Genomic DNA, 24,559 nt, shown 5'->3' with positions numbered 1-24,559 from the left:
GAGGAAATCCTGCCATTTGGGACAATATGGATGAGACTGGAGGATATTATGCTAATTTGAAATAAGCCAGACACAGAAAGACAAATAGCACATGATCTCACTTACACATGGAATCCTAAAAGAAAAGAAAGAAAAAGTCTACTTCAAAGCAACAGAGAGTAGCATGGTCGTTCCCCGTTACCAGAGGCAGAAGAGGGTGAAGGACATGCAGGGAAGCGGGTAGACATTGATCTAAGGGTACAAACTCATTCTTCGGGCTTCCCTGAGGTCTTCCAGGACCACCCTATCTGAAGTAGCTTCAACATATAACTCCATTTTATTCATAACTATTAGCACAACCTGTGGTCATCTTGGTTCTTTATTTGTTTACTGATTTATCATTGTTTTCTCTACTAGAAAGCAAGCTCCTCAGGGGCAGGAATAAGAGCTCTTTTGTCTTGTTTGTTCATGTGTGATACTGTAACTCGTAATAAGAAAAATATATTTGGGGGCTTCCCAGGTGGCGCAGTGGTTGAGAGTCTGCCTGCCGATGCAGGGGACACGGGTTCGTGCCCCGGTCCGGGAAGATCCCACATGCCATGGAGCGGCTGGGCCCGTGAGCCATGGTCGCTGAACCTGCGCGTCTGTGAGCCCGTGCTCCGTAACGGGAGAGGCCACAACAGCGAGAGGCCCGCGTACTGGAAAAAAAAAAAAAAAAGGAATATATATTTGGATTTTGTCCCTTTGTCCCCTTTCTGGCACTGAGCTCCTAAAACCCTTGGAATTTCCTAAGGGATGAAAGTGATAAATTGCCTTTTATTATGTTAATGAGGCGACTTTTGGAAGCACTTAAGGACAGGGGGCTGGTTACCAGAGGAACCAACCACCTGCTTAGCGGGTTAGAACTTTAAGTCTCACCCCTTTGACCTCTGGGGAGGGGAGAGGGGCTGGAGGTTGCAGCAATTGCCAATGACCAATGATTTAATCCATCATTCCTACAATGAAGTTTCCATAAAACCCCAAAAGGATGGGGTTCAGAGAGCTTCCAAGTTGGTGAACACTGGTGAACACATGGAGATTTGGGAAGGGTGGCATGCTGGGGAGGGCATGGAAGCTTTGCAACATTTCCCCATATATTGCCCTGTGCTTCTCTTCCATCTGGCTCTTGAGTTATATCCTTTTTAAAACAAATTGTTAATTTGTTAAGTAAAATGCTTTCCTGAGTTCTGTGAGTTGCCCTAGGAAATTAATCTAACCCAAGGAGGGGATCTGATCTATAGCCATTGGTCAGAAGCACAGGTGAAAACCTGGCCTTTTGACTGGTGTCTGAAATAGTATGTGTGTGTGTATGTGTGTGTGTGTGTGTGTGTGTGTGTGTGTGTGTGTGTGTGTGTGTGTGTACTGGGGGGCAGTCTTATAGGACTGAGCTCTTAGCCTGTGGGATCTGACCCTATCTCCAGGTAGATGGTGTTAAAATTGAGTTCGACTGCAGGACATGCAGCTGATGTCAGACAATTGTTTAGTGGTGGGAAAGACCCCTACACTTCAGAATTAGGAGCAGAATTATACTCTGCATCCTCAGTGTTTGCTTCCCATACTGTATGAGCCATTGTAAGCCTCCAAAAAATGTGTTGAATAAAATCAATCAGGAGAGACTCGTTAGCATTGTGCATGGAGCGAGTGCCCCGCCTATGATCTATGTTGCATATTGCCTTCCTGTGGAGATGAAAGTTAATTATAGTCTGAGGCTCTCAGATTTCCAAATTATTTAAATACTCCTCCTTGTTCTGACTTCAAACCTTCTGATTATAATCTGTGTCTCCAAGTAGCTTGCACAGGAAGTGAAGTCACTCTCAGGGCTGTGGACATCTGCTCTCCTGGATAGGTTCTATTTTAAATCTAAGACTAATAAATTGGCATTCTTGTTCCATCATTAGTCTTGGTTGGTGTTGTGAGGATCATCAATAGTGCCCACACACTATACTTCTGATTGTGCAAGGATGAAGAATAGGCTTTGGTGGTGGATTCTACCAAGGCAATATCACCCTAGGAGATAACCTACTCACTTCCTTGGAGACTTACTGGTTTTCCTTTTTTATAGATACTTCAAAAAATAATAATGAGTACTGTCAGAATGTAGAAGAGAGGGACAAAAACATACATCGATTGATCGCAATTATGTGTCAGGCATTATTCCAGGTGCTTAGAAACAGAGAATGGATGACGATCCTGCCATTTTAGTATGGGAGATGGACAATATGATAATAACATATGAACAAACAATAATATTGATTATTGTAAGTGCTATGGAATAAAATGAAAAGTAGAGCAGGATAAGGGGGTTTAGATATTGCTGAATATTACAGTCTTTCATAGTGTGGCATGTGTAGACTCCATTAAGAAAGTGAAATTTGAGCAAAGATGTGAAGGAAGTGAAGGTGTTCGCTAAGTACCATTTAGAGAAAGAGTGTTCCGGGTAGAGGCTCTGGGGTGGGAGTCTGCCTGGCAGATGTAAATTGTAGCTAAGAGGCCAGTGTGGCCAGAGCAGAGTGGGATGAGCAAGGAGGAGAGGAGCAGGAAAGATCAGAGGGATGCAAAGGTGGGGTGGGAACAGGCCAATGTAAGGACTTGACCTTTACCCCTTGACCTTGATCTTTACTCCCAGTAGTAAACTGAGAGCCTCTACAGGCTTTTAAACATAGATGAGATACTACCTGATTTACAGGAGAATATTTTGAAGTCAGCGCCAACAGGACTTCCTAAGAGATTGGGTGTAGAATGTGAGGGAAAGAAAAGTAAAGGGCGACTCCAAGGGTTTTGGTTGGAGCAGTTGGGAGGATGAAGTTCCCCTTCACTGAGATTTTGAGGGACGAACAAGTTTGAGGTGTGAGATGTTGGAATAAAAGGGAAATTTGGGGCTTGTTAACTTATTTGCCTATTTGCAATTTAACTAGGAATCTCAAGTAGAATAGAGGAGTATCAAGTTTGGAAGAGAGGACAGCTTGGAGATATAAATTTGGGAGTTACCTACACACAGATGGTATGTAAAGCCATGCAACTAGATGGAATTATTAACAGATGAGTGTAGATAGAGGAGATAACCAAGGATAGACCCTTGCGGCACTCCAACCTTACGAGAGGACAAGAGGAGGAACCAGCAAAGGAAACAGAAAAAGTGGGACACCTCATGGGGATGAATTAGGAAGAAAACCAAGAGAGTGCTGTGTGCTGGAAGGTAAGTGTAACCGAGAGAAGGAAATGATCCACTATGTCAAACACTGCTGATAGGTGAAGTCTGTATGAGAACTACAGACACATCCTGGGATTCTTCAGTCACCGCAGTAACTTCTGGGGGCTGTGGGTGTAAACTTGACTTGATGGCATTACTCGAGTGTGACTACTGCATGCTGTTCTTGGGCAAGAGACACTCGGGCCTGGGGCCACTTTCCCTGAGATTGAGATAGGTAGTGTACCTACACGGAAGGAGGAAACCGTGGCTCTGCAAAACCCTTGCTTACGGCCCCTTTGTAGAGAAACCATGCTTCCTTGGACCAAATGAGAAACTTGTGATTAGAGATTCCTGAGGGCTTATAATTTCTGCCCAGAAGAAATTAATCTAAGGCGCAGAGCAGCTGCTCAGGCTTGGGAGGGTTACGGGTTTTTCTTCCAGCAGCTCAGCTGTAAGCTTGGGTAACCTTTCTGTGTCCTCTGCAGAATGAGTAAGCGTGCAGCTCTGGGCCAGGACCATTTTTAGACGTAAAGATGCTCATGTTAAGGCCAAGAAAGGAGCAAATGAAGGTTATATACGACATTTCCCACCTGGTAGGAGTAGAGGGAGGAAAAGGTTCTTTAACCTATTTCTGTCTGTTGGAATCCCATAATTTTCATCTCTCTGATATAAAAAGAAATGATCTGGCCAACAGAGGGAAGGTCACCCCACTGTGTCAGACCTCAAGTAGCTTCAGCGAGATAAGATTCTAGGCGGGGCAAATGGTCTATGCAAATGTGGTGGGGCAGCAAACCTAAGGCTCACAGGATTGTGGTGAACCCGTTTGGATGACATTAAGAAGTCCTAAAACAACATGCTGGTAAGTGTGGAGAGGAATCCTGCAGTCAGAAAGTGAAATTCAGACTAAAGTACCAAGACTGTAGATGCAGATAAAGGGAACTGGGGAGGTAGCTGACTGAGGAGGTGACTGCCCGTTGGCTGGAGCGGTGGTTGTGGAAGTGTGGTCCTCAGATCGGCAGCATCAGTGTCCCCTGGGAACTTGTGAAGAATGCAGGTTCTCAGACCCCACATAAGACCTGCTGAATCAGAAACTCTGGAGATGGGGCACAGCAATCTGTTTTTAACAGGTGATTCCGATTCATGCTAATGCTGAAAACCACTTGTCCATTGAGCTAGGCTGATGACATTTACTCGCTGGAATTGACTATTAAAAACATGACAGCATATACACACCATAATACATAAACTAGATAACCAACAAGGACTTACTGTGTAGCACAGGGAACTATACTCAATATTTTGTAATAACCGCTAAGGGAAAAGACTCTGAAAAAGAATATATATATATATGCATATATGTATAACTGAATCACTTTGCTGTACACCTGAAACGAACACATTGTAAATCAACTCTACTTACTTCAATAAAAAAAATAAAATAAAAAAGAAATTAAAATATAAAAAAATATGAAAGTCAATACAGGTTTTGAACCTGACTGAGTGGGAGAATTGTCTAAATTATCTAAATATATTTCTGATTCATTCCCCTAGAACAAATGACAATAACAAAGTGAAAGATATTTCTCGATCAAGTTATGTAGCTTTTGGCTGTAAGTATATATAGGCATATATATAAGTATGTATTTGTTGGATGTAAGTAACAGAAACCACAACTCACAGGGGCTTAAACCATAAAGTTATTTGTTGTTTATTGGACAGGAATTCTGAAGGTGGTCCAGGGTTGGCTCAGAGGCTCTTTGAAGTCATTGAGGCCTTGGGCTCAGGCACCAGGCTTTTTCTATCCTTCTACACTGCCACTCTCCTGGTGGCACCCTGCTGGTGATGTCTCACCTCATGGCCACAAAATGGCTGCCCAAGCTGCAAGCATTAGGTCCTGGTAGAGCAGCATTTTAAGCAGGAAGGAAGTAGGTGGAAGTCAAAGTGATTTCTCCTTGCATACCATTCATTCATTCATTCATTCATTCATTCATTCCCTCTTTCTCTCTGCCTTCCACACCCTCTCTCTCTCACACATACACACATCCCCACTGGAAGACGATTCCTCCTTATGTATCACTCCACAAAACTGGGTCACATGCCTGCCCCTAGACCAATCACTGGCAAATGGGACTAGCTAAGATCTATCAAGATTCATGGCCTAGAGTTGGGCCCATTGCCCGTCCCAACAAAATCAGAGTTCTGTTAGTCAAGAGAACGGGAGCAGGGCTGTAGGGAGGGCAACTAAGAGTGCCTGCTACAGTTACAGGATATGTACACTTAACCTATATTTCAGTGATCAATAAAGTAATTACTTTATTCATATAATGCCTTTCTCTGAGTCATATTCTAAAAGTTCTACTGAATATTCTTCCCTCATGCCTTTATCATGACAGTTTTAATAACATGGAGAAATTATTTTTTAATAATCTCACATTAAAGTTACTCCTAATGGGAAGACCAGACTTGAGATTTCCCAAGTTGGGTCATTACAAATAATAAGCTAGTGTGAGAGCTAGTGCATCAGCTGAAAAATGAACAAACAAACAAAAACAAAATAGTAATTATCTGAAAGATATTATTTTTGAAATGGCACCCTCATTATTTTTCAACAAATAGCAAGCACATATAATTCCATATCTTGTATTAATTTTGGACAAATGTATGGTAGTAGGTATAGTGGTTAAAATCACTTTGTTCTCTTCTCCTATGGGAGTCTATCCTGGACCATCCTGGTCATCCCATAGTGGTTCAAACAAGCGATTGTTCAGATTCATACTGGGAAGTACAGCCTGCTGGGGATGGGGCTGAATATTTCCTACAGTGTCCCTAGAGAGGAGAAACTCTGCCCATGTCTCTCTCTAACCCCTTCCTAGATGTCCAGCTATTGGAGAAGCAGCGATTATCTGATTGGTCAGGGCTTGACACCCACTGGGAAGAGTCTCACTAAAGGGCAGGTCTACTGGATTGAAAGGTGATTGTGTTCATGGTTGTATTCTCTGTTCAGACTTTTCCTCTTGGTTCTGGCTGATAACTGATGGGCATAGCTGACTCCAGGGGAATGGAACCGGAAGCTTTGCTCGAGTTTCTTAGTCTGAGTCACACGTTCTAATCAAGTTCAATTTTACCGTGAAGAAGCCCTGTGTGCTGACGGGCAACTGCCACATGCCCCACTGTGTGTTGTAGAGCACCAGGGGATTTCCCCTCCAGTTACTGTTCTTTGTGGTCTCACCCCTTTGGTTGAGAAACCCACAAGAAGGGGCAAAAGAAGTGGTAGGATTAGGGCACAAAACCTCACCTGAAGTCCTTAAGTTTTCTTCATAATAAATGAGGTGCTGACTTCGGAAATAAGCCAAAGTTAGTCATGGTTTTAAAATCATCCATTTTATTATGATGGTATAGAAGCAATGCAGAAGCATCTGAAAGCTCCCTGAATTTTCAGAAAGTAACTTGTACCTGAAACACCATTTAAAACTACAGAGAGGGACTCCCCTGATGGCGCAGTGGTTGAGAATCCACCTGCCAATGCAGGGGACAAGGGTTCAAGCTCTGGTCCGGGAAGATCCCACATGCCACGGAGCAACTAGGCCCGTGAGCCACAACTACTGAGCCTGTGTGTCTGGAGCCTGTGCTCTGCAACAAGAGAGGCCGCGATAGTGAGAGGCCCGCACACCGCGATGAAGTGTGGCCCCCGCTTGCCGCAACCGGAGAAAGCCCTCACACAGAAACGAAGACCCAGCACAGCCAAAAATAAATAAATAAAATAAAGAATTATTAAAAAAAAAAAAAAAAACTACAGAGAAACACAGGTATCAGCAATTTTTAACATCACTCCTGGTCTTTCAAAAGTTCCTAACTGGCCTTTGTAAACGGTCTTATTAGCTCGAAATATATGAGCAGATGGGTATGACTCCTACTACTTTAATAAAATACTGTAATTTTCTTCTTAAACCATGCAATTATAAGGTAAAATATTACGCTTTTCTTTTAAAATTCCATTTACTCAGGCTACATATGGTGTCAAGAAACAGAAATCTACTCAATATAGACTAAACTAAAAGCAAATCCAAGGAAAAGCAATACACAGCCGGTTCTTATGAAGGCGGTAAACCTGACGGGCTCTGAAGACCTCACAGGCAGAACTTGGTGGCCTTCTCTTGTTCGCTACAATTACCATCACTCAGACACAAACTTACTCATTTTTTCTCAGTTCAGATCTTTTGAGAGAGCAAGAGAAAACTCTGATTGGTTCTCCTTGAGTCAGGTGTATCCATTCTGGCCCAATCAGCTGAGGTCAAGGTGGTAAGGACATCTGAGCAAACATGGCCACCTAGGCCCATGTCTTAGGTATGGCCTGCGGGAGAAACAGGTTCTCTCAGAAGGATGTGTGGGCAAGGATGCAATGACTGACAATTTTTTTTTTCAATTTTATTTTAGTGTAGTTTTAAAAGCAGCAGTTAACACCAAACTATTTAGAGAGAGTGCAATAATAAGCAAACATATAAATGGATACAAGTAACAGAAAATGACTGAACTCTGACTTTTTGTGTGTGTGCTGTCACTGTTATTTAATTGTCTCACATAATGTTATCCAAGACTGAAGTAAACCTTTCGAATTATTCTCCTCTAAATACAGACATTCATGGGTCTTTCCCTATTTATTACACTACCAAATAATTTTATAGTTGATCTAAGTTGATCTGCTACTCTTCCATAGTTTTGTCTTCAGAATCTGTAAAAGGAAGGAAATGAAACGATGTAACTATTTTAAAAATATGTTAGTAACATGTTTTTATTAACTTTTCTTTGGCTAACCTTTTCCTTCTGTTTACTGGATTCCTGTATTCAATCTGATTCAATAGCTGAGGGAGTGCATGTGTGAGAAGGATCCTATGAGGGGAATCAAACCACGTGATCATCATTAGACAGTTTCATATCAAAACGAAATTCTGACCGCTTTCCTGACCTTAATCTATGTCTATGTGCCATCTCTCTTGGCTCCTTTGCTTCTCATTTTGAAATTTTTTAGCAGCTATATTGTCAGTTCCGTTTCCTCTTTTGGCCCTACTTTTCCTCCGTGCACCAATTCTAATTCCCCATAGCTAACCCCACGCCAAAGCCCATCACACTGCACATTTTCAGACTGGAAGGTGCAATGGATCTATTAATCTTATTGGATATTTAAATGAAAGTGTGGAGCCATGGGTGAATATCCTGACTGGTCAACCACAAAGAAACCTACATCTGCCTTGTTTGCATAAAATATCATGACAACTCAATTACGATCTTTGAAAATCTGGACCTGCAGATATATTTGTGTCCATTTCCTCACTTACTCATTCTGAGGGGAGGATTCGGTTGTCACTGTCAAATATAAAAGTAGGAAGCTAAGCTCTAGAGAATCAGCAAACATGGCTGAATTTCTGGGGATGTGGGAACGCGGAGGGTTTGAGAAGAATCATATCACAGGGACACTTGACCTCTTCTACCCAGTTCCATTTATAAAAGGAAAGTCCACCTTTTTTTTTTTTTTTTTTGCGGCACGCGGGCCTCTCACTGCTGTGGCCTCTCCCGTCGCGGAGCACAGGCTCTGGATGCGCAGGCTCAGTGGCCATGGCTCACGGGCCCAGGCGCTCCACGGCATGTGGGATCTTCCCGGACCGGGGCACGAACCAATGTCCCCTGCATCGGCAGGCGGAGTCTCAACCACTGTGCCACCAGGGAAGCCCGAAAGACCACCTTTTAACATTAATGTTTGTCTACCAGCTACCATGTGTGTTTTCTTGACTTTGTGACTTTTCAGAGCTGGTTTGAGGAATCAGATCTAAAAAATCTACTGCAGTATATAGAGAATTAAAAGAACTGAGTTTTTTTAGTATTTAAAGGACATTGAGTTTTGCAGTTATTTTCATTTTTTCCTTTTTCCTTCTACTCCAAGTTTCTCTGAATGCCTTGTCCTCTTTGAAAGTTGCAAGATGCCAGATCACTTCTATATGGCATCATGGATAAACCACTGTCAGGGGCAAACGGGTGTCTAGCCAAACGGCTCAGTGTAGCATCTTTCTACCAACTTCGCTGTGAAACCTTGGTCCCCACAAGATAAATCACTGGCAATGTTTCAGCGTTTGCCAGCTCCCTCCTGTACACAGAGTTTTAAGTAAAGAAGTAGTAAAGATGGAAACAGACTAGATTATTATTATCTTCTAGATATACGGGTCGTATAGGCAGATTTAGAAAATATATAAGCCTATATACAAATATATACAAGATACATATATGTATGCATGTATAAAAATTCCCAGGTTTTCCCTGTTAAAGAGAATTCTAACTTGGACTTGTCAGGGTCTTCCTTTCACCCACATTCTGAGGAGGATCCTGATTTGCCGTGTCAGTTATTTTGAGCTTTGTAATGAAGGACTGAGAAGAAAAGGTGAGAAGGATGAGACATAGAGGCTGGAGCTGAACTTATTGGGGAGAGTTTGAGGTGAGTATGACATGGAAGCAATTTCAGCATTAAAAAAAAATTTGCTTCCATCTTTTATCCCTCCTTCAAAGTGTTTATGAATAAAAGAAACAGAGTTATTTCAAAGTTACTTCGGTTGCTGGACTGTGTTCTCTGACCACAGGGTCGTTCTCTAAGACTGGACAATGTGTGTCACGACCATTAGCACCATGCAGATTGCTCATCACTTGACAGACATACCATCTGACAAAATTAGATCTTTTTCATCATCTGGCATTAGACCAGAAAACAAAGCTTTATATTCTGAAATTAATATTAGATAGAACATGGTGGTTTAGAATATAACAGCCCATGAGATGTTCTTTGTGAGTGCTTTTCAAACTTTGTTGACCAAAACCCAGTGTAAAAAAAAAATACATTTTACATTCCAGTCCAGTACCTTCACTTGTGTGCATATAATGAAACAAAAAGTTAAATGAACGAAATACTCACCCTTTTCTAATCTATTCTTATCCTTCTCTTATCTTTTCTAATACTTATCTTTTTGTTTCTATCCTATTCTCATTCATTGGAAAAAAAAATCTGTTCTCCTTACTTACCCTTTTAGCATCAATTTTATTCTCGTTCAAGGAAAAACGCCAGTTATTAAATCCATTTCATGACCCACTAAATTTTTTTCACAACTCACCGAACCCACAATATGGAAAGCACTGTATCTCGTTATATTTGATTCCAATGCTCATTGAATAAACAGCCCTCACAACAACCTGAAATCAACCCCATTTTCTTCACTTAATTACCACTAAATTTCTTTAAGATTATGAATTAGTTAAGCCTAAGAGCCTTAAAATCTGAATGACCAACTTAAATCGCTCTGTTGCAAAGACTTGGGAATACATACTCGACAATCTGGCTTTTCTTCCTCCATCCTGGGAAGCTGCCGGTCATCCCCTTCATGAGAGACCGTAGAGCTTTTTCTCAGTTCTCTCACGGGGGCCATAGTGCCCTCCCTCCTTCCCATGAGTGTTGCTTATCACCAGCTGGGCCGACTAGAATAATGGTGCTGCCATCCGGGTACCCAGATACACTGTCTGACTGGGCCTCTTAACGATATGTATTCTGGCTGGAACTGAATTCACCACGCTCTTCTGGACGGTGACTTGGGCTGCTTGAGCATCTTCCGGAGGGTCAGTGATGAAGCTAGATTAGTTCTCTAAGCGTGCCCCCGTCGATTTCATGTTCTGTCCAGCCACCAGCTATGTTGCTGAGCCCTCCAACAACTATTCAGCCAAACAACGGATGGCCTCTACCTACCTTTTCCAGCTTTCTTCATCCTTTTTGGATCCCCTACTCTAGCCCAGCTGCCCTACTTATCATCTTCTGAATATAACTTGATGCTGCCTCTGGTTCACACTTCTGGCCATGGCTTGATCCCCTGAAATGCCTGCTTTGCCCCTGTTTTTCCTTCTGGTGGGACACCTTTCACAACCTCTTCCCTACCTGCCCCTCTTGCACACCTCCTCTTCACCAAATTACATGAGTAATTCCTACTCCTCCTAGACTCAGCTTCCATTTCATCTCTTCCCGAAAGCCTTTCCTAACACCCTCTATGTCAGGAGACCCCCTATGTGGTCCCACTATACCCTCTATCATAACACTTACCTCTCCATAAGGTAGTTTTCGCTTTGCTTTGCAGTCACCCACGCTAGACGGTGAGCACTTTGAGGGCAAGGACAACGTTCAGTGTATGTTTATGTCCCTAGCACCTCTCACAGTTTCTTCTTTCAATGGTGGTAAAAACATATAACATGAAATCTACCTTCTTCACAAAATTTTACATCTACAGTACAGAACTGTTAATCATACGCACATCATTGTACAGCAGATCTCTAGAATTTTTTCATCTTGTGTGACTGAACCAGCACAGCTTCTGAATAAATAAATACATGCTATTGGATTATTTTTAGCCATCTTAAGTCTCAACTAGATTTCTAGATATTATTAAAGTTTTCCCTTCATACATCACAAGGATCTTTTCTTTCCTTGTGAGTTTCTAGATCATATACTTTCTTTCCTTGTGTACTACCTTGCCCTGTTTCATCAAGCTTTTTAATTTATTGTGTGTCTTCACATTTACTTTCTCATATTCTCATGACTCCTTTCCCCCAGATGTGATTGTGTGGCCACAACTCCCTTACTGTGGGCCCCGGTGTCTCTCACAGTGACCAGCAACTAGAAGGTGCTGAGTGAATGTCTGGTACCTTCCTTCAAAGATTTCAATAGATTTTTAACAATGATTTTTCTTTTTTGAATATAGGATGAAGGTGATGAAAGACTTAACTCTCATTTTTTATGGCTAATAAATGATCAAACTCCTTTCTTTGAAGTTTAGTATTAAGCCTTGGATACAAAGGGTACTTTTTTATTTCAAGTGATATACCTACCATCTGAGACTTTCCAATGTTCCCGGTTGTCATTTGTGGTAGGTAAGGTGGTCTTTTCATCTTCTTTGGCTAAGTCGGTTTCTGAAAGTCAGGAAATTAAATTAATTGAAAAGATTAAACAAACCTCATACATGAATCATCTCATTGATATGGTAATAAGCAGAGATCTCCAAACTCTACAAAGTTCTGATTATTTTCAATGCTCTGAGCTTGGAATCTCTGGAACAGTGTTTTGGGCGAGGTCCAATGGTGACAGAGTTAAGATCAATGAATGAATATATATATATATATATATATATATATATATATATATATATGCCTTGACTTTTGTTAATAAAACACAGCATAAAATCAGGTCATTTTCTTTCACAAAACCATGTACAGTGCAAGTGTTATGGGAAATTTAGGACTACCTACCAGTCAATGGAGTCAAATTTAGAGTGACTGCCTTACAGCTCATTATCATAAGAGGAGTTTGCAACTCTAGTCTGCTAGGCAGGAGGAGAGGGCCTTAAATTCTGAGAATAATTCAAGGTAAAACCAACTGGTCATTGGACTTCTGTGCCCACCCGCTCCACCTCCATGCTGCCTTGGGGCTTTGTTTGGTTTGGCCCACGCCTGGTGACTTGACCACCAGCCACAACCGGCTCTCAATTCCCAAACCCCACGCTCTGCCCTTCCTCCCAGTGCTGGTGCTGTGATCTCACTAAAGCCTCTTGGGTCTGACCAAGGGCAGTCCTCTGTCCCCTGCCAGCTTCTTTTCAGTGAATCCATTCTGAGAGGCAGCAACTGCTTTTATTGGTTGTCATCCGCGCCATACTGATGGTTAAATATTTTCAACATCACCCCTGCCTGGGGCTTTTAAATTTTATTTCTACTTATTACGTCCTTCCTTGTCCAGTGGAGACCCCTGTAGTCCATCACTTCATAGGCTTCCTTGCAATTGTCCTCATCTTCACTGCCTCACCTGCTTCCTTCCCAAGTGCTAAGTAAAGTAACAAAACTGTACTCATTTTCCATTCCCATATTCAAAGCCAATGAGCAAATCACCTCAGCACTCATTTAGGGCACCAGTAAAACAAGGACACAAAAAAATATGAGAACAATAAAAACTTTGGGAAAAAAATTTGATATTCCAAATGAAGTCATCACGGAAATACTCAGAATTTTGTTGGAATACTGTACAGTGTTAGTTTTATTCTAATTGCATTTATTCTAATTGCAGGGGTGGCAGTACTCTCTAATATTTCAGGGCTTACTACAGGTCATACATCTAGGTTTCCTCTCCTGCATCCAGACAGCCGAGCACCTTTGCAGGGAATCACGCAACTGTACATCGGAGTTACTACAAATTTCACGGTCTCTAAATTTCACTGAGCCTTCAGCTCTGGAAAAAAAAATCTGGCTTTTTCCATTTTTCTTCTTTCCTTTCCTCTTAACAAATTATTTCAAATCTTCACCTCTTCCCTTATAACCCTAGCCCTTCCCCTAGATTTTAATCTTTGGGACCTGGCCTTGCTGCCCATTTTGTTCTGAATCCCCCCATCCGACATAATTCCCTGCATCCCATCCATCACCTCTTCCCTTCTCTTAGGTCTCAGCAGCAGAGACGCTTCCTGTGTGAAGCTGACCCTGTGCTCTGAAGCTTGTTTTCTACTGCTGTCTTGATGATCTTTCTCTTCCCGCCCCTCCATCTTCACCCTCTCACTCTCCAATGGTAGTTAAACGTTAACACCCATCCATCCAGATATCTATCTCTCCACTTATTTATATTTTTGAATGTGTCAAACATGCACCTGGAATGAAATTCAAAAGCCACGAGAGACCATGCAGTGAAGCAGTCTTCCTTCCTCAGCCACTCAGGCCCTTCCCCACAGGATCACCATGGTAATCAGCTTCTTCTAAAAAACTACCACCTAGTTGCTGATGACTGCGTAGCCTCATCTCCAGCCCAAATCTCTCTGCTGGCTTCCAGAGATATGTGTCCCTCACCCACTGGACATAAATTCCTCTTGAAAATCTGCTCCTTCTATACTCCTTACCTTGCCCACAGCTTCCCAATCATTTTCATGACTTAGCACACACAGCAAATGTCAAGGACAATAGAGGTAACCAGCCTGGAGACTCCAGCTGCCCCATACTCAGTCTGTGGAGCTAAGGGGACCATTAGCTCCACACCCCCAACCCATTTGTGGCTGATGGTTTGGGAACTGCTGTCTTAGGGCATGACACCACCATATGTCGAGATGCCAAAAACATAGGGACATATTTGACCCTCCGGAGCTCTCTCTTAGCCTCTATCTCAGATTGGTCAAGTTCTGTCAACTTTCTATCTTCAAATCTAGCCCCTTCTCTACATCTTCATGGCCACTTCTTGGTTAGGGCCCTCATCATTTCTCTACCTGCAAAAAGATTGGTCTTACTACTTTTGGTCTCTCCCATCCAATTCATTCTTCTCATTAAGAACAGAATGATCATTTCAAAATTTGAACTTGCTCCTGTCCCTCCCCTGCCTAAAATCCTTCACTGGTTTTAACAAGATAAGTAACCTCTCCACCTCCTGACATTTCTCACTTCAAATTTTATTTTCCAGATAAAATGAATTGGCGGTTCACGGAAAGTTCTGCCTTATGTCTTTACCTTTGTACACCTTGTTGCTCTCTCTGAATGAACCAACCCTCCCATTTATCCCCACCTTAGCTAATGTCTCCTTTCCTCTCATGACTTGGTTTAGATGTCACCTCCTTCAGAAAGCCCTTCTATTGTGTGAAAATCCTGATGGGAGCCCTTCTCCCTGTTCTCAGCACCCAGCATGTTCCTCAGGCCCGCAGCACTAAGCACCCCAGCTCCACAGGGAGCTGGGGTCCTCCCCTCCCACTCTGGTCTCACGTCTGCCTTCCTCATTCCACAAAATTGCTCTAATCAAAGTCACAAATGACCTCTGTGTCCTACATCCATTGGGTACTTTTCAGGCCTCATTTTATTTGACCTCCTCGTAGCATCTGACAGTGTAGACCAGCCCTCATTCCTGAAACACTCTCCGCCTTTAGGTCTTCCATGGTGTCAGATTTCAGGGGCTGTCCTGACTGATCACCCCTTTTTCACAGTCCTCTGTCAGCTGTTCCTGTTCTACTTAACCATTAAAGGCTAAGTTCCTCCAGGTACCCCTGCTCTCTCCAATCTCCATCATGCTCATGGCCTCATTCCTATTTATAGGCAACAACTCCCAATTTGACTAACTGCAGTCCGGATCTTGCTGAGCTCCAGAAAGTATGCAGTTCTCTATGTAATGTACCCATTTGAGATATCCTGTAGGTATTTCAGAATCAAAATGTAAGAAACTAAACTAATCCTTCTTCTACTCTGGCAGTGCACCCGTCCTCTGCCACCCAACAGACACACGCATAGGCGAACACACACACACTCTCTCTCTCTCTCTGTCTTTCTCAGATAATTTCCTCTATTATTTCCCATATTGGTAAACCCACCCCATTGCTCAAGCAAATGAAGTCTGAGTCCTCTGACATTCCCCAGAGCCAGTCCGTCATCAAGTCTTTGATAATTCCACCTCCTAAATATCTCTCAAAATTCGACAGCCTCCAGCCTCAGCTGTAATCACCGCTTCCTTGTGTCACTCTGCTACCCTCCTGATACTGGTCTCCCTGCAAATAGTCTAGCCTTGTTCCAATTTATTTTCCAAACTAATCACAACCCGATTGGGTCATTCTCCATCCAGAAGCCTCTGCAACTCTCATCTACCCTTCATGTCTCTCTCAGCTTCATCTCATTAGGCTTTGGCCACACAAACTATTTTTGGTGGTTTTTCAAACAAGGTGACATGATTTCCTGCCTCAAGGTCTTTGCTCACATCCCCAGGTATAAGTTCTCATAGCACAGCACCCTGTACTTCTCGTGCCTAAGACTCACCACAGCTGCAGACATTTGTGTAAATTACAATCCCCTGATGGACTGTAGGTTTCAAAAGGCAAGAACAGGTCTATCTTCACCACCCCCATATTTCTAGCTCTTAGCACTGGCTTACAGTTGACACTCCATAAACACCGGTACATGGAAGGGATGTTGGGCTCTCAAAAGGCACTTGAGTGCCTTTCTGTAAGTGAATTAATTTATTTATGTTTGTATTTTCATATTTCAGATGAGATTTTCTTTAAGACAAAAGAAAGAAAGATGAGACCACTTCCTTGTAAGTTTACAATTAGAGAAAATACCAATAGGAAAAACAAGCTTATTGAAATTTATTTTTTTAAAGTTACCTAAAAGTAACTGTAGTGTTGTGGGTTGTATTGTGTCCCCCCCAAAAATGTTGAAGTCCTGCTCCCTGGTCTCAGTAAATGTGACCTTACTTGAAATTAGTTTTAGCAGATATAATCAAGTTAGGATGGGGTCAGACTGGATTAAGGTGGGCCCCCAATGCAATTACTGGTGTTCTTGTAAAGAGAGAGAGATTTGGCAACATAGACACACCCAGAGGGAAGACAGACTTGTGAGGACCGTGGCTGAGACTGGAATGAAGCAGCTACAAGGCAAGAATGCCAATCACTGCCACCAGAAGCTAGAAGAGGCACGGAAGGGATTCTTCCCTAGAGCCTTCAGAGGGAACACGGCCTTGCTGACACATTGATTTAGGTCTTCTGGTCTCCAGGACTAGGAGACAATAAATTTCTGTTGTTTTAACCCACCCAGTTTGTGGTAATTTGTTATGGCAGCCCTAGGAAACTAATACATATGGTATACATAAACTTTATAAGGCAATAGTGTCTTTAGGATGTGATTTCTTTAGCATTCTTTTAAGAAACTTTATTTCAAAGGACACACTAAACCTGGTAGTTTATTTTGTCAATAAGTTACCTTAAAAGTGATGAAATATGAATTATACTTATTTATATTAAATAGTGATTCCATTTTAACATATATTTTAAGACTCTTTTAATAGCAGCCCAGTAAAACATCGTATCTAAAAGATTACCTGATTGATACGGCTGAAAATTTATCAACTCTCCAAGTGCAACAAGTTTCTCCTGTGGAAAAATTTTGTAATCAGAGAATTAAATGACCACAATTACTAACGATCATTCTTTAAGAGAAAAACACTTTGATTCTTGATGTTTAAGTAACCAACAACTGTTTTTAACATACTAGATATTACATAACCAAATGAGGAGTGTTCTTCTGCTGATTTCTTCAAACCTTTATTGCCTCCTTATTGTTCTTAGGAATAAGAGGCAAATCGAACCCACAGAAAATCAGTGTATGCCTTGATCTAGGCAATCGGTTTCAGGCTATTATTGAAGTCAGTTCCCTCGGAGCTATTCTGACATTACCTGAATTAGATCACTTGTCATTCTGGTCATTATTTTTTCACTTATTTCAATATCTTCGAGATCTGTAAGAACCACCCAAGTTCCATTCTCAAATTTCACAGGCATAGAAAAGACAATCCCTTCAGGAATACCAAACTGGCCTGCAGGGAGCAAACACAAAGCAAAGCAAAACGAAAGCACTCAGATAAATAAACCTTCCTGGTAACACTGTAGATAAGGACAGACATGGTACATGCTTTTTAATGATAATGGTGGATTTAATGATAATGGAGGAATTCCTGCAAATTCCTCCCCAGGGAAGATTGAAACACTTACTAGAGAAGTATTTATTGAGCACCTCTCCAAGTTCTGACAACTTGCCCTTCTGTGTTTCTCTCAGAAGGAAGAACCATTGTTCCGTCTTTATCCCTTTTGTCCCTGCTGGGGGACAGATGCCCTGCCTCTGCCTTGGGAACTAATGCAGTCCTTCTCTTCCACCTTGTCTGGATTCCTGTTGTCTGCTTCCTTGGCTTTTCCTTGTCCCCCTAGGTAGCCCCTGAGCCCGAGCATGTGTCCAATCTTGCCTTTGCTCTTCCAGCCTACTGCTGCAGTCACAGAGCCAAGGGGCAGGCAGTGGGAAAGGAAAGTCGGTGATCTCACAGTTCCTAGTTCCCAGTTGAAATGTGCTCCAAATAAAAAAAATGGATAATGCTTATTACTAACTGAGCAACCTTCAGATAAAATGTCTCCCGTTTTTTGTGTCTCAATCAAGTAAGAAAATTATTCTTGCCATTCTAGTCATCAAAAATGTTGTCAGTATGGAGGTTCCTTAAAAAACAAAAAACAGTTACCATATGATCCTGCAATCCCACTCCTGGGCATATAGCTGAAGAAAATTCTAATTTGAAAAGATATATGCACCCCAATATTCACTGTAGCACTATTTACAATAACCAAGACGTGGAAGCAACCTAAATGTCCATCGACAGATGAACGGATAAAGAACGTGTTACTTTTATACAATGGAATATTACTCAGCCATAAAAAAGAATGAAATAATGCCACTTGCAGCAACATAGATGGACCTAGAGATTATCATACTAAGTGAAATAAGACAAAGACAAATACCATATGATATCACTTATATGTGGAATCTGAAAAAAAAAGATACAGATGAACTTATTTATGAAACAGAAATAGACGCACATAGAAAACTCACGGTTACCAAAGGGAAAGGGGGGGCTAAATTAGGAGGACGGGATTAACATATATACTCTAAAATACGTAAAATAAATAACCAACAAGGACCTACTGTATAACACAGGGAACTATACTTAATATTTTTTAATAACCTATAAGGGAAAAGAATCTGAAAAAGAATATGTATATATAACTGAATCACTGAACTGTACACCTGAAACTAACATGACATTGTCAATCAACTATATTTCAATTAAAAAAAAAATGTTGTCACTAGGGCAAAATATTGAGGAGAGTCAAGAAACCAGGATCTAAAAGACTTTTCCGTAGAGGATGTCCCAGGCCCTCTGTTCACTCTCTATTTGAGAGCCAGCCTTATGAGTGAACAACGGATGAGGGTCTACATATGTGTTACCATTTCAGGGACACAATGATCACTTGCTCTTCACCTCACTTGCCCCCAACACTGAACTGCTTATTGATGAATTCCTACAGAGATTAATTCAACTTTTTTTTGGCTGCACCGCGTGGCTTGCAGGATCTTAGTTCCCTGACCAGGAATCGAACAGTAGAAGTGGGGAATACTAACCACTGGACAGCCAGGGAATTCGCTAATTAAACTTTGACAGATAAAGATGAGGTTTTAGGTGTCTATTTCATTAAAAAGGTAACACAGTGATTTGAACTCACACTTGCAGATGTTCGTGCACATTAACTTTACTTGAACGAGACACACTGAGAGTCTACCCATGAAGGAGCAACAAGTAGACCCAGCCAAAGCCCTGCCCTCAGGGTGGGTGAACTCTAATGCAGAGGGCATATGCAACTAACCACCCCATCCATAAAGGCAGGCTGTGATACGCTCTCTGATAGAGGAACAAATGCTATGTGAGTACAGAGGAGAGACAGAGATTAATTCTGACTTGGGGGGTTTAGGGAGATTTCCGTGAGCTGCACCATAGTCACTGAAACAATGGGAAGGATCGTGGTTCCATTAATAACATAAAGGATACAAGAGGTGGATCAGACTGGGGAGCATGACAACACGTTCAGTTTGGTGTGTGTTGGTTTGAAGTGACAGCATGACATCCAGGTGGCAATGTCTGACAAGGTAGGGCTCAGCAGCAAGGCTGAGATGGGAGTGGATGGGCTTGTTCAGGGAGAATGTAAAGCACAAAGGGAAGACATGCTTTAGGTCTTCAGTGCACAGAGCATCAGCTATTCTCCCTTTCCTATTTTTCAATAAATAGTAGAAGTGCTCTGAATAGCTTTTAGCAGATTAAAATACTAAGGATATAAAAATATATCCACAGTATTTGTGGATGGAGAGCAAGCTTTCCACATTCCGGCTGCTGCCTGGTACTCTGAGATCTGGGTCTTGCTGTGCCCTTTGTATCGTGGGTCTGTGTCTTTGCTCCTGCAGCTCCTGTGCCCAGATGTTCTTCCCATACTTGTCTGTCAGGTAAACAACTACTCAAGCTTGCAGGTGGGACTTCCTGAAGTGTCACCTCCTTTATGATGCAGGTCCTGATTCTTCCTGCTGCCTGCTGAAAACTAACCTTGCTTTCCCTTCCTCAGTAGGGATACAGTGAGAAAAACTTAACAGAATTATTTCATTTATGTATGTGGCTCTCCTTTACTGTGCTGTGAGCTTCCTGAAAGGCAAAAGCCGGGCCTACTCCCTATGTGTGTTCCCAGTGCATGCACACAAAATACTGTTGCACTGCTGAATGGATAACTGAAGGAATGCAGGCATGAATGAATGATTATGGAATTGTGAAAATCCGGAGAGCTTACAGAGCCTTTAAAGAGGTAGGAGCGGGCTTCCCTGGTGGCGCAGTGGTTGAGAATCTGCCTGCTAATGCAGGGGACACGGGTTCGTGCCCCGATCTGGGAAGATCCCACATGCCGCGGAGCAACTAGGCCCGTGAGCCACAACTACTAAGCCTGCGCGTCTGGAGCCTGTGCTCCGCAACAAGAGAGGCCGCGATGGTGAGAGGCCCACGCACCGCGATGAAGAGTGGCCCCCGTTTGCCACAACTAGAGAAAGCCCTCGCACAGAAACGAAGACCCAACACAGCCAAAAGTAAATAAATAAATAAATAAAATTAAAAAGTAACTGTACCATTTAAAAAAAAAAAAAAAGAGGTAGGAGCCTGTCTAGGTAAGGACACAGAAGTAGGAGCACAAGGCATACATGGAGGTTTTAAAATATCGTAAGATATGAAAAACCCAGATTTACCTTCACTCAGTACCCCTAAAGACACAATCTCCCCAGGGGGTGAGCCATGGTACCAGTATTTCAACGTAGTGGCTATACTGTGTGCAGCTAAGATGCCCCCAAATTGTCTTCCTGTGGCGGTGAACTTTTTAAGACTTTCCACAAATTCTCTGTTTACCCACTCACTGTAAGGAGAGAAAGAAACAATTTTACAATGGAGGAGGGAATAGGAATGAATAAGAATGTTCCCTGGGTCAATGGATCTGAGTACAAGAAATCACCTCCACAAAACAGAAATATGACTTCCTGTGCCCCTTCTTCAAGCTTCTTTAATCCCATAAAGAGTCAACTGAAAAGTAATGAAACAGAGCAGAAAGGAGTCCTAAAGTTTCACACTAAAAACTTGATACCATAAATATGGAACACAGAAAAGTGGCCAAAGGCTGCAAGAACAATTAATTTCATCACAAAGAATTTATTCTCCATAGAGGCTATCTTGGAACCAGTGGTATCCTTCATTTTAAATAAAATAGTATCATGAAATGTTGAATTAGTCACATTGAGAACTAAGGAAATAATTAAGTTTTCTAATCTGAAGTTTAAACTCGGGGGACAGTCCAGCTGGACTAGAAAAAGCATGAAACAGCTGCCCTTGCTAAGCCGGCACGATACAGCTCCAGGAGATGCTGCCCACACCCACGCAGCAATGCAAGACAATGAGTCCAGGGACACAATTTCTAGGTGTGGGTAAAGGAAGGAAAGGGAAGAAAGGGGTGATGGAAAGGACATGCTACCACTGGGAAAGTGCTGCAAAGTTTCGAAACTTGTTACAAAGGCTTTCCTCCCCCTTCCTCCTTCCATGCCCTTTTCGTAATGGTGGTGTTGACTGTGACAGGCACAGTTTCTAAGTGCTTTGCCTGTCTTAACCCATTTCATCTTCCCAATGACCCTATAAGACCTGCACTCTGTTACCATTTCCACTTGGCAGATGGAAAAACCGAGGCACAGAGACGTTAAGTAACTTCCCTAAAGTCACACAGCTAATGAGTGGCTGAATGAGAATTCCAACCCAGGTGGCTTGGCTCCAGAGATGGTGCCCCTTACCATGTCTCAATTCTGCCTTTCCTGGAACCCAACACCCAGCATGGCCTGGGCCTGCTCACCATTATAATTCCTTACTCTCGAAGCTTTTTCAACTAATTTCAACTTGGACAGAGGTCTTTACATTAAATAAGATTCACTTTACATATGTTTGCTTTAGTGATAACATTAATGGAATCTGTGAGCCACTTTAAGGATAAACTGAAATATAAAAATTCAAAATTCCAAAATCAAATAAATTGGGTGTGGGGACAGACTAGTTGAAATTCTGTGGAATTCTCTACATTTCTTCAATAGAAAGCATAAATGAGGATGAGTGTGAACAGTTACTTCTGCACACTGATTTCTAAGATGATTTTTAAATGATTATAATAACATTACACGTTTATTCAATATTGTTAGACTACTTCACTTAAAAAGATACTGTACCTATCAAAAATCAGGCTTAAAACAGGGCGTGAATAGTGAGGAGGTCCCCAAACAGCACTCTCATATCTGTAAACCTTGGCTTTTCTCAGATCGACATAGTTATTTCCACTAATATTACCCCAAATTATCACATCTTTGATGCCTGTGAAGAAAAGAAATTTAAAAAAATAACGTAATATAAAAAATTGACTGTAGTCTACTTTCTGTTTTTTGCGTTTGTTTTACAATTGGTCCTTTTGCTATAAGACAGACTTAAGTTTATGCTGCCTAAAAATGTGTAAACACTGTGGATCATCTCCTTAATCACCAGAGTCTGGACATTCCTAATAACGCACGTGGATGGTGTGAGCATAGGACTGACTTCAGGGAACACTGAAATGCTCCCTGAAAGAAAGCGCTACTGAAAATTATACCCCCGCTCTGGTCCTAACTTCACCACTCTGCTTGCCATGAAGAGGATTTTTTATCTGCTTTGATTCTGACAGAGAGTCCCTGATTTTAGACTGGAATAGAAATTCGGGCAAGTCACTTGACTCCCTGGGTGGATTTCGTTTCCTGCAGAATGGAAGGTGCTGGAATAAGAGGACCCCGAGGAACATCTTAATCAAAGAAGAGATATTGAATTAGCTTGTACGTGTGAGGCACTTTTAGGTGGGAGGCTCAGAAGAAAACAAATCAGCCCAAATCCTTGCAATATTCTGGGGGTAGAGGGGAGTGGGTGAGAAAACAACTACTATACAACGTGATACATACTACCAAGGAAAAGAAGAGGATGGGGGTAGAGAGAAATAGGAATTGGTATTTCATATGATTCTAATATATGAAATTCTCTCTAATAATTCTCTCTAATAATTGTGGATTTTCTGGGAATGTATCTGAAGTGAAAATAGGGGATTTTATTGATTTATTTATAAACTTATTTATTTGTTTAAAAACTTACTTCTCTTAAAAGGTCATACCACTTTCTATTACGGAGATTAAATTCTTTCCTGTTCTGTATGTGATAAGATTGCTGTTGTCTTCAAGTAACAGAATATCCTTCTGACCTGGCTTAACTAGAAGGAGTTTACTTTTCTCAGATAACAAGTCGAGGTAGGCAGTGACACTGGGGCTTGTTAAGCGGCTCAAAGATGTTACTCTCTTGGCCTTCCCCTCATGGTCCTAAAATGACTGCAGCAGCTCCAAGTATCACACCCTTACAGAGTTGTGTTCAAAGGCAGGCAGGAGGGAAAATAATTTTTCTTAAAGGCTTAAGGCCCTTTATAGCTCTAAATGCCTTAAATCAAGCTAGAGAAAATTATAGCGGACATCTGCTTTTTTTTTTTTTTTTGTCCTAACATCTCTTCCTCCTTTTTTTCTTTAACAGCATACTGGCTTTTCTTTAAATAGGTACGCTTCCCCGGTTTCAGTCCATTTGGTTTGGGTGAAGCTGTCCTTACCCCTCAGGTCTATTGATAGGCATCCGACCTAGATTCCAGATTTCTGGCCACACTGATTGACTTGGAGAAGGACATGTGGTCCAAGCCCAGACAATGAGATATTATTCTGCTACTTTTATACAAAGAATCGAGAGAGAATGCTCTTTTTCTACTGGGGTAGTTAAGCTATGATGCCGGTAGCCGTTTTGCCACTTTTTAGAGAAAGCCTATCCGAGAATCAGATCAAAGCTGAGGAAAACAGAGCTGAGCGATGAGCCAGGTGAGAGCACAAACCAGGCTTGACCTCATCACTTGAACCCCAGCATCTGGCTATGCCCCAAATAAGAACTACTCCTGCACTCTTCAGTTATGTGGAAAAAAAGCTCTGACTCTGGTCGCTTTGAGTGGACTTTCTGTCACTTGTACAGAAAGAGTTCCAACTAAGCCAATGTACATAGTCTGAGAAACAGGTTTATGTGTGAACTGAACTCAAGGGATATCCTGAAAAGGTCTGCTCCCCTCTTGGCATCTGGAATTCTCCTGGAATAATTCTCCCTGATGGTTTTTCTAGTTCATGTTACTTTGTTTAACTCTGTCTTTGTCGTTGCCAACTTCCTCCTTACTACTCCACTGACAATTCCACTTTAACAGCCGTCCCTCTAACATTTCCCTTTTTTGTCCCAACTTGTCTCCACTTTTCTTTTTTCTGCTGCTCCTGTGCTTATTGGCTTTGAATACAGCAGGGTTTAGAAGTTAT

At 41.9% G+C, this 24,559-nt stretch overlaps 1 protein-coding gene across 1 annotated transcript in view; it reads right to left on the bottom strand.

The window, feature by feature from the left end:
- Window positions 1-7,839: 7,839 nt before the first annotated feature.
- Window positions 7,840-24,559, bottom strand: part of MDH1B (malate dehydrogenase 1B) — a 29,110-nt gene continuing 12,390 nt past the window's right edge. Inside the window, exons 6-11 of the mRNA XM_060301956.1 lie at window positions 22,385-22,526; window positions 20,876-21,039; window positions 17,455-17,594; window positions 17,100-17,151; window positions 12,113-12,193; window positions 7,840-7,937 (exon numbers count right to left, since the gene is read on the bottom strand). Coding sequence (XP_060157939.1) covers window positions 7,909-7,937; window positions 12,113-12,193; window positions 17,100-17,151; window positions 17,455-17,594; window positions 20,876-21,039; window positions 22,385-22,526 — 608 coding nt within the window. The 3' untranslated portion in view covers window positions 7,840-7,908. The remainder of the gene's footprint in view (window positions 7,938-12,112; window positions 12,194-17,099; window positions 17,152-17,454; window positions 17,595-20,875; window positions 21,040-22,384; window positions 22,527-24,559) is intronic.

This window comes from Globicephala melas, chromosome 7 (genome assembly GCF_963455315.2).
Source record: "Globicephala melas chromosome 7, mGloMel1.2, whole genome shotgun sequence".
NCBI classification, from domain to species: Eukaryota; Metazoa; Chordata; class Mammalia; order Artiodactyla; family Delphinidae; genus Globicephala; species Globicephala melas.
The sequence above is the reverse complement of the archived record's forward strand: the minus strand, read 5'-3'. Positions and strand labels throughout refer to the sequence as shown.